The sequence below is a fragment of the Rhinoderma darwinii genome, chromosome 4 (genome assembly GCF_050947455.1).
Source record: "Rhinoderma darwinii isolate aRhiDar2 chromosome 4, aRhiDar2.hap1, whole genome shotgun sequence".
Classification (NCBI taxonomy): Eukaryota; Metazoa; Chordata; class Amphibia; order Anura; family Rhinodermatidae; genus Rhinoderma; species Rhinoderma darwinii.
Genome location: NC_134690.1, coordinates 176,795,903 through 176,807,226, shown reverse-complemented (window position 1 = coordinate 176,807,226; position 11,324 = coordinate 176,795,903). Strand labels below are relative to the sequence as shown.

General features: G+C 36.4%; 1 protein-coding gene across 1 annotated transcript in view; it reads right to left on the bottom strand.

Annotated features, from left to right (window-relative positions):
* Positions 1 to 11,324, bottom strand: part of MYOM2 (myomesin 2) — a 140,198-nt gene that overhangs the window by 32,323 nt on the left and 96,551 nt on the right. The window contains exons 21-29 of the mRNA XM_075861936.1: positions 9,759 to 9,915; positions 9,563 to 9,669; positions 8,958 to 9,002; positions 7,682 to 7,818; positions 5,513 to 5,657; positions 5,117 to 5,176; positions 3,463 to 3,530; positions 1,806 to 1,919; positions 479 to 566 (exon numbers count right to left, since the gene is read on the bottom strand). Of these exons, the coding sequence (XP_075718051.1) occupies positions 479 to 566; positions 1,806 to 1,919; positions 3,463 to 3,530; positions 5,117 to 5,176; positions 5,513 to 5,657; positions 7,682 to 7,818; positions 8,958 to 9,002; positions 9,563 to 9,669; positions 9,759 to 9,915 (921 nt within the window). The remainder of the gene's footprint in view (positions 1 to 478; positions 567 to 1,805; positions 1,920 to 3,462; positions 3,531 to 5,116; positions 5,177 to 5,512; positions 5,658 to 7,681; positions 7,819 to 8,957; positions 9,003 to 9,562; positions 9,670 to 9,758; positions 9,916 to 11,324) is intronic.

Below are 11,324 nucleotides of genomic sequence, written 5' to 3'. Positions count from 1 at the left end.
GCTCAATATTAATGAATGGCACCGTGATGGTTTGTGATGACTGCACAAGCGCAGAAGTTCTGCACGCATCATTAAACGTCATTAGCACAGACCTAATCCGTATGTCGACCTTTGTGCTGCTTTCATAATTAGATTAATGCCTGCTAGATAGATACTGAATTCCTAATACAAATATATTTACTACATTTATATGTGTGAATAAAATAGCAGAATAGGCTTTACCATACATTTTTATTTCTGTGTCAGTGTATAAATTGTTGACGTGTGTAAATGATATACTTGGGGAGAGATGTGTCCCTTTTGTGTTTGGGCATTTAGCCATAATCAATGTTCAGATTACAGACCAAGCTGAGTATTATACATGGTAGAATGAAGTAGTACGCCTCTGTCCTTTACCGTCAGGATTATTTAACATCGCTACGTTGTTCTCTTTGTCTGGGATAGTTGTAGTATCTCATACAGTAATGTGTGTGTTTACCTTTTCCAGACAGCTCAAGAACAGATACATCTTGGCCTCTATCATCTTTCAACGTTGCCTTATATTCACCTTGATCTTTTTTAGTCAGCTATAAATGTAAAAGAAAAGTGATGAATATTTACATTGGAATAAAAAGTTAAAGCAATTAATATGCTAGGAAGATGTGAAAGAAAAACATTAAAAAAACAACTGTTCATGTCAGGGACTGTTAGGCTGGGTTCACACGACCTATTTTCAGACGTAAACCAGGCGTATTATGCCTCGTTTTACGTCTGAAAATAGGGCTACAATACGTCGGCAAACATCTGCCCATTCATTTGAATGGGTTTGCCGACGTACTGTGCAGACAACCTGTCATTTACGCGTCGTCGTTTGATAGCTGTCAAACGACGACGCGTAAAAATACAGCCTCGTCAAAAGAAGTGCAGGACACTTCTTTCAGACGTAATTTGAGCCGTTCTTCATTGAACTCAATGAAGCACAGCTCAAAATTTACGGCTGTCAGAGAAGCCTCGCAAAATGCGAGGAGGAGCATTTACGTGTGAAACGAGGCAGCTGTTTTCTCCTGAAAACAGTCTGTCTTTTCAGACGTAAAAGCCTGCTACCGTGTGCACATACCCTTAGACTGGTTTCTTGCCATGCAAATGCATAATGTTCGTTTTTTTTTCCTTATTTTACATCACTTTAGATCAATCATCCATGTCAACTTCTTGAAGGGATTGAGAAACTTGGTTTATGGCATAAAGGGTTAATGCACACGGCTGTATTACGACTCTGTTATGTAAGGAGTAGGTGTTCTTTACAGGTGTATAAGCTTTCTACTGTACCTTCATATGTCCCTGATTTCATACAAAGGCATATGGAGGTTTCTACTGCTGAATTCTTATAACAAAAAACATAGCATGTTCCATCAGACTCTGTATGTACAGTTACTTTCCCCTAGAAGCATTGCTTCGAGGGCAGAATATCTATGTACACACGGAGTATGAATGAGCCTATACGGTTCATTTAGTAAGTAGCCGTACAGCGTCCATGCACTGCCATACAGGCTCAATGCACAGGGCTCTTATGTGTGTTTGACTCCTAACAGTTTACCCCTCATCACTAATTTTATGCAATAGAAAATATTTAGAAAATCTAGTCAATGCAAGTAAATGTGGCTGAACTGCAATACCAGATACAACCTAATGACAAGAGTGGCGCTGTTTCTTGAGAAAAAGCAGACACTAACCTAATACAACCCATTTACATTGGTCCACAGTTACCTATCAGATGATTTATCATTTGCTTTATCACCTACTCTGGAAGAAATAATCTTAGGCTGTACCTTAGGAATGCGGAATATGCACAACCCTTGCTGCAGATCTGGAACATCCACGGCTTCAGTTGGTATCTCACCTTTATACCACTTAAACACTGTTTCCTTCTTTGTGTTTGCTACCTGTAAAAAACAATGACATTTATAATGAATCTTCTAAATCAGAATTCCACTAAATGGCCGCTAAATTTTTAATGGATTATTTATTCACTTGGTATTACCTATTATTAATATAGGTGTTGAACAATAACAAAGAATATAGACAGAAGGACAATATTACCACCTCTTCTTAAAAAAAAACTAAAAAACTTTAAGACCATTCTTTAATATAGAGTGAAGTTTTGACTAGCTGTAGTGACAGGGCCGCAATTCAATACATCGGGGCCCCTTACAGTCAAATGATCATGGCCTTTGGGACTCCACCCCACATCTTCTATTCTTAATTTAGTATGCCATTATGTACATTTGATTGGCTTCTGAGGAAGAATGTTTTGGGGGGAAAACGTGATCAATATGTAGCATGAACATCAGGTTATCCACCTTCCCATACACCTATTGTATAATCTGTAGGAAATTAAAAGGGGAATAATATGATATTTATGTGCTCATTCAGGCCCATATTAGAGATGTGGTGGATTGTTTTGGAGAGGGACAGAAGACTAACTGGTGCCTGTAAAATTGTTGGAGCCTATTCAAGTGTAACTGTGTGGGAGCCATGCAGCGACCCTTCAGCGGCAAGCGGTGGCTGATTAGTATCCTGGGCCCCTGACTGCAGTACCACCTGTACTGTCCTGATCGTGGCCCTGCATATTGAGCATATTACAAAAAAACTTGGGTCTATAGGAAAATGTTAAGAGCAAGTCAAGAGGAAAATAATTGAAGCAAAGTTTTTAATGAGAAATTGGATGTTCAATAAAATAGAAATCAGAGAAATTAACATGGTGGTTAATCCCCATATATGGATAGTGTATGTGGATTAACAGATAGTAATAGCTGATAGTAAAGTATAATGATAATGGAAGAATTGAACAATCAGAACAACATAGAACATTTACTGTTATTTTAAATAAATTTTAAAGACAAAAGGTTGGTGAATATTCCAAAAAGGCCACAAACCGATCATTATTCATTCACAAATATAAGATATAAATCAGAGAGAAGAATCAAAGTGCTAAAACATATAGACATGCTGTCTGTCTTTTGTAGCTCCATTCAGCTCCTAAAGTTTTTATATATCAGTTGTCAGTACCTTGAAGACTGTTGCATAACTAGAGCGAGAATTTTACAAGAAAAAAATATTGATCGTTTAAGGACTCGTTAGCAAGAGGGAAATTACGTAGGAAAGTAAGATATTGTGATAATTTATTAAGAGAAATTAAAAGGATTTAATTATTGAATTCATTATTTGGATAATTATTTGGAATAAGGAGAAGGATAAAACTTGTCTCAAGACGTGTAATATGGCTGGGACTGACCTTCAATAAACTGCAGGCTGCCAAGATGCAATCGTGGAGGAAGGGTATTAGAAGTGTAATCTAACTGTACTATTACTAGTATTGTACTATTAGTATATATTTACAGTAGTTACCATTAGCATAGTATTACGAAGTGTTCATTGAAGACGATGGTTCTAGAAAAAATGGTTCTAGTTTTAATAGATACATACCTTGCAAACAAGCAATACTTCACATTCCTCTGTAACATCCCAATACAAGTATTCCAAGAAATGAGGACCTGTAGATTATACAAAGAAATACAGAGTACTGTGAATGAAGAGTAATACTGTATGTGAAAATAAGGATATATATACAGTGTATATATATATATGATGACACATCACTAATAATGGCAAGTGGTTGTGCTTTAATCTTAAAAAGGAGATACTGTAACAGTTCTCTTGGGACAATAATACAATATTAAATAGACATAAACATTCTCTTTTTATGTAGCGCTAACATATTCTGCAATGCTCTATAGACTGTCATCCCTCCCATCAGTCCGTGTCCTCAGTGAGGCTCCAGATCTTTTTTCATTTATATCAGACACACACACACTAGAGCAAATGTTATGGAAAGCCAGTTAATTCCAGTCCACACTTTGAGCCTAAGGGTCCTGTTACACGGCCCGACAATTTCCATGTAAATGAGCGCTGATCAACGAGACAGCTCGTTGATCGGCGCTTGTTTGCTCCTTTCACAAGAAGCTATTATCAGTAATATATGGGGACGAGCGCGCGTTACTCCGATCGCTCGTCCACATACATTTCTATCATGTCGGCAGCACATATCACTGTTTACACAGGGAGACGTTCTGCCGACAACTATAATATTTTAGGCTGCATAAACGATACAATCAGCCGATGAACGAGTGTTTGCTCATTCATTGGCTGATCGTTGCCCTGCTTACACAGAGCAATTATTGTGAACGAGCGTTCTGTGAACTCTTGTTTGCCCAATAATTGGCCGCTGTAAAAGGGCCCTAAGCCAAAGGATTTGCATGGATAATGTTTTACAGCCACTAGGAAGGTAACATATTGCACGGTTACAGAATTACATTAAAATGATCAACTACGCTTTATTAAATATGTGAAATGTATGAATGATTATGTCCTATAAAGCGGCATGAAAATAATTTGAAAAAGCTTGATATGATGAGATTGTGGGAAACACTTTCATCAGAGCTATTTGCATAAAGGAATGAATAGACACTACTTTTCCACTTTACGTTAAGTGTAATGGTGTGTGTTCAAATTCGATTTTAAATGATGAATTTCTGCAATTATTGGATGAGAAATTTATAGGATCATTTTTTGCAATTTACTGCCAGTCGTACCATGCTAATGAACCTGCTTCTTTAAAGCAGGTATAATATGGATAACTATTTAACCCATGCAACCTTTACAAAGACGCTAATTTCCTGCTCAGAATACATTAATATTGTATTTCGATTTACAATGGTATACGCTTTTGTTTGCAAATTATCCAGTGTTTCAGTGTACATACATAAAAAATATGACATTTGGGTTAAACACCATATTTATGAAGCCCCTGTGCCACGTTTTTCAATGCAGACATATGCGTTAGAAAAGTGGGTGGAGCTTCAGAGTTGCACCGAGCATGCCTCGAATATGGGCAGCACCAGATCCAAACTGGTGTTGCTTTTACCCTATGTCAGATTCAAAAACAGGGTATGCACCCTATTGACAAACCTGGTACACGATGATTGGGGGCGAGCTATTAGTGCACTACTTGGCAATGTTAATAAACCTTTGTGACAGAGTAATTTATTTTTTATATATTTTGTGCTTTATTAACTTTTACCTTGTTTTCTAATATATTCCTTTCTCTGAAATTCCGCTTCAGCCAGAAGTGCTTTGAATGCTGCAAATATAAATGTACAGTATATCATATTATGAACAGAGAGAAGTCGATTTGAGATTGCTGCAAAATTATTTACAGTTAAAACATAGTAGTCTCTGGTTATAGAAAGTATGTATAAGGTCAATGTAATATATACAACAAATGTCTATGTTCATGTAAGCAAATTCTGATTTTTGGGAAGCCATGTGCAGATTGCAACCTGAACACGGTGAAGCCCTTTTAAAGCCAGTGTAGAGCATAAAGAATCCATTAATTGCTTTTTAGAAACTAGCAGATTTACATAATATCTGGGCTACTGTTAAAAAGCACAATTTAATGTAATCACTAACAACTTACCATCTCCGATAAGAACTAAAGAAGACTGGTTCTTGGCTTTACCATCATGGATCTGTACTGTATAGGTACCCTCATTCTCTACCGTAAATCTGTCCATTACCATTTCAATAATGCCTGTGGATCTGTCAAACTTAATACGATGGCTCTGTAAAAGGTAAACCATTAGAATTCATATTAAATGAAAGTACTATATGTGCAAAATGTTATAAATTTGTCATATACATTGTGTCATTATTCATTTCTCTTAGGAAAAAAAGAAAATATTTTAAATTTAATTTGTATTAGTGGTCATTGCTCATATCAAATATGAATTACTCACATTAATTACAAATATAGATAATTTTAAACTCACTCAGGGGCGGATGTACTATATGTGCAACCTGTGAAGTTGCACAGGGGCTCAGTAGGTAAGGGGGCCCACTGCTACTCTAAAAGTAGCTTCCTATTGTATATTAGATTGCATATGAGCGGCTGAGCTAATGAATGTTGTGGCTCACAATTACTGGATAGGGAGACTTAAAGGAGGTGCTGTATTCTGAGCTATTTGAGAGGAAGGAGCCCATGTACCGTCCCTGCATTGGTCCATATTCAAAAATAAGTTTACCCCGAAATAGTCACTAAGTCATTTGTTTCACATCTGATATTTGTAGATCACTGTAGACATATTAGTATCATGTTCAAGACTAGTGCAAATGGAAGAAGACTAGCTGCTTAGTTATCAAATGTGTGAAAATTAAGTGTTGCCAAGGTTGTTATTTCAATTTTCTTCCTTTAGTGTCTGGATAGGTCTCCACTATAACAAGGAATTGAGGGATTGGTCCCATTGCCTAGGGAAAATCAGCTAATTGTATCTTCCTGGCCACCCTTGTATTTTTAACACTAGGGTTATAATAACAATGTAGACGCCTCTAGCGTGACAAACCTGCCTACTAAACCCAGTTATGTAATAATTAAAGACAAGCAAATGAACAATCTAGGGTGGGGGAGGATTTAACACAATTTTACATCTAATAAAAATACACAATCTCTAGTAACAATGACTAATTACCTTTTACTTAATAATGACATATAATTTATTTTTCCATTTTCTTGACTTACAGTGACAACATTCAATCTAAGCTGTTTTCAATGTGGCCCAGTTCTGCCTATACTTCATTCAAGTTATTAAAGGGGTTGTCTGCTTTGGAGAATCCCGTTTTCCTTAGAAGGTTACCCCCCTCCCCCCCAAAAAAAAGTAGCTGATCAAAGCATGGTCCACTGTTAGGCCCCCTGGTGAACAGTTGGAATCTGTGATGGAACCTGGCAGCAGATGTTCAATATTACTGCAGCACCACCACAGGAGAAACTCAGCATTACATACTTCTCTTTGAAATTAATGGGCTATCCATGTAATACACAGACATGTAAAATCTCCACAAGTGCAAGAGATGATCTATGTAATTGATGGATATTTCTACACAAACATTGATTCTTTGCCCTAATACCACCCAGGACAAGTAAAATAATAGCTAAATAACAAAAGCAATACATGTTTTCCTGACTCATTTATTATCATTAGGCTATGGAAGCTTATGAAGCTTTATATACCATTAATTCTGATGATCTTACTGACAATGCATTTGTAAGAATTGGAAAGCTTTTTATCTATTGTGGAACACAATAGGACTATCAACCAATCTGCACAAGAAACTCATGCTGTTATGTTACAGAAACATTGCTTTAGTAAAGGAGAAAACAATAATTGTCTCTACTCCTTAAGGGGACAACACAAATATATTTAGACATTATGTAACAGATCAATATTAGCTGTGAATTATTATACAGATCAATATCCAAATGCCCATACACTTCCTTTCGGCAATAGGAAATATTACAAAAATCTTTTTGTGGATACTGTTGTACATTAATGATTTATATTGTGAAAAAAGACATTGGATTTTGGAAGACTGGATTAATTTGCTGCTCGCGCTATGAAGCCATTGTCTTGAATCATCTTATTATATTGAACAGCAATTGGTGTAATTTTTCTTAAGGGACCCATATTCCATTCCATCGTAATAAGCTACGATATTAAGAAGTAGCAGGGTAAGTGCATAGTAACATATTCTTTTTTCTAGTACTACATTGAAACGCTTACAAATATCTGCAGGGAAAAAGGAATGTACAAACCTCACTGTCTTTAATCTCCAAATCGTTCGCAACAAACCTATAGCTTGTTTCCGCAGACAAGTTATGGGCTTCCAACCAGAAGCGCACTCTGCCTTTTTCCAAAATCTCATAGGCCAGTTCTGACTTCAAAGGAATGGCTAAAAGTAAATATAGACAATGGTGGTCAAGAAAGCAAGAACAAAACTTGATACTAGCCGGAGGCATAACTTGAGGCTCCTGGGCCCCAAACTCTTTAACAGGGTCCCACAAATTATCATGCATCATTCATAGTAATTGTCTCCTTCTATGGGGCAGAAACCATTTGGGCCCCCTTTGACTCGAGGGTCCAGATACGACTACAACCTTTGCCCCATTATAGTTATGTCCCTGGTACTAGCATTCAAATTGGCATGACAACATTATGCCTGTATTTGACCAACTGGAATGCACTTTAAAGGCTGCATGAGATGTGTGGGGGGGGGGGGGTCTAAAATATAAATAGTCATCAAGCTGCTATTACTGATTCTTAAATTTTGGAAATAAGTTTAAACATTATTTATTAACCATTGAGATGGACGTTTTCCCCCAAAAAATTGGACCAATAGTTGTAAAACTTGGATGTTGATATCATACATATCCTACTAAAACATACAGTATGATGTTACTACTAAACATCCTACTAAAACATACTAATACATATTTCCTATGGCTATCATGTCACAGCACAATAATCAGGTCTACATGATAAAATATAAGCTAGAAGTGAACGTTACTTTTCTAAGCATGAATTTACAGCAGATGTTATAATATATGTTGCTTTACCGAAAAGAGGTTAGATCTGAATATCACTACAGCCTATGGGAATTAGACCTTCTAAATCATTGAAAACAACTTTGATCACTTTTTCAATAACATTGATGCTAACAGAGACTTGAGCTATATCATTAAATCAGGTGGAATTGAGAGAGAAGTAACCTTGAAATATAAATCTATATTAAGTTCAGAGATCAGGTTCCTTTTATCTCAGGTCACTGCTGTTTTCCCAGTGAAATGTCATGAGATCTGATAAAATGAGTCATATGATATGGTATGCTTTTTTTTTTATAATGGAAAACCCCGATATTACTATATCACAATAATGTATTAAAAGTGTATTCAATGCAAACCGTTAAATTGTGTAATATATTGTGAGTTATGTGTATAGTTGGCTTTGTATTTGTTCCATAGACAAAGATTGAAATAAACAAGAAGAAATCATCCAGCAAAAAAATGATATAGATAAAAAACGTTTACTTACTGGGATTCCTAATTTCATGGCTTAGAGTCATCAGACGCTCAAGTTCTAGGAAGAAATTAAGAGGGTCAAAATGGTTATTTATTTAATATTACACAATATGATAGATAGATAGATTGATAGATAGATAGATAGATAGATAGATAGATAGATAGATAGATAGATAGATAGATAGATAGATAGATAGATAGATAGATAGATAGATAGATAGATAGATAGATAGATAGATAGATAGATAGATAGGAGCTAGAAATATAGAAACTTAGATCAATAGATCATTTGTCTTTTAAAGGAGAAGCACGCACAGATGTCCTTGTCTAATTAATGCTTTTCACAGCAATTTCGCAGGAAGTAGATAAAGAGGAGACAAGCGTGTGATTTATTAAACCAAGTCGCTAATCGCATACATCCTTCTTCACTTCCCAGCCAATGATTTCTTGGCTTTGCATTTACTATGCAACCATCATCAATTCCATTCTTTTCAAACTTTCCCTATGCACTGCTGTCAAAGGCAACAATCAAATGCCAACAAAATCAGATAATACATATTTCTGAATGGTTAATACAGTTTTGCAATATTCTAATAAAAATAAAATAACTCCCCCTACCATCTGCATCTAGCACAAAGCTGGATGAAATGCCATCAGTATCACTAACTGCCACCGAGTAAGTCCCCAAGTCATCCTTGTCTGGGTTCTTAAAGTACAGCTTGGAACTAAAATAAAGGAAAAGTAAACAGTTATAGATAAATGAATACATGGAAAAACGTATCCACCAATCATGTACATCACACTAAACACATACTTTTCTCCAATAGATTCTGCCGTGAATTTTTGTTCATCGGTGATTTCTTCATAGGCTTTGCACCATGTAAACTGCGAAGCTTCAGATATCTCAGTACAGTTGTAAGCAAGGTAAATGTTCCCGACTTCATCCACTCCTGTAGTAATCTCTTGAACACCTGCAATTTACCAAACAGAAGCATTACTTTCTGGGATACAGCTAAAAGTTACTCTACAAAGTAGATATTACACTGAGATTCCACTGTACTATGTATTGGATGTTAAGATGGTTGATGCGGAGATCGGACATCTCATTATCTTAGTAGTGATGTCAACTGCTGGGTTATACCTTTAATATCAGTGTGTTCATTCATTTGCATTCCTTGAGCCTCACTGAGCTCCCTGAAATAGCATAATACCTTCATAAAATGAGAGTTGGAATATGGCCATCCTTCCGAAAGCCAGAACTTGTTTATTTTTTCCCTCGATAAAGCCGTACGAGGGCTTGTTTTTTGCAGGATGAGTTGTAGTTTTATCTGTACCATTTATTGTACTATATACATTAATTTACTGGGAAACTGGAAAAACAGTTCTTGGTGGGGTGGAATAAGAAAAAGAGATTCTGCCATTATTATATTTGGTTTCGTTTTTACAGCGTTCATCATGCGGTAAAGATGAAAATTTAACTTTATTCTGCAGGTCAATACGATGCCAAATTTATATATTTTTTTATTTATTACTACTTTTAAAAGGAAAATAATAATTGTTAAATATAAAATTTGTTTTGTATTCTGAGTCATAATTTTTTTAATTTGTTTTGTCGATTGAGTCGTTGTTAGGCTATGTTCACACGGGGTCTTTTGGCGAGTTTTTTGACGCGGAAACCGCGTCGCAAAACTCGGCAGAAACGGCCCGAGAACGCCTCCCATTGATTTCAATGGGAGGCGTCGGCGTCTTTTTCCCGCGAGCAGTAAAACTGCCTCGCGGGAAAAAGAAGCGACATGCCCTATCTTCGGGCGCTTCCGCGTCCGACCTCCCATTGACTTCAATGGGAGGCAGGAGAAAGCGTGTTTTATGCCCGCGGCGCTCAATGGCCGCGGGCGAAAAACGGCGCGATAATTGCTATTCACACGGAGTATTTTGGGGGAGGAATATCTGCCTCAAAATTCCGTTTGGAGCTTTGAGGCAGATATTCCTCCCCCAAAATACTCCGTGTGAACATAGCCTTAGGGCTTGCTTTTTGCAGGACAAGCTGTAGTTTGTATTAGTACCATTTTGGGGTATATGAGATTTTTCGATCACTTTGTATACCATTTTTTTTTTGTGGGAGATAAGGTGACCAAAAAACAGCGATTGTGGCGTTTTTGATTTTTTCTTTTTTTACAGTGTTTACCGTGCGGGTTAAATAATGTCACATTGTAATAGTTCGGGCATTTACAGACGTAGCGATATCAGTTCTGTTAATTTCTTTTTCTTGTTTTTGGGGAAAAAAAATGGGAAAGACGGTTTTTTTAAACTTTTAATATTTTTTTTTTACATATTACAAAAAAACTTTAACTGTGTTTAACTTTTTTTATTAGTTGGATCA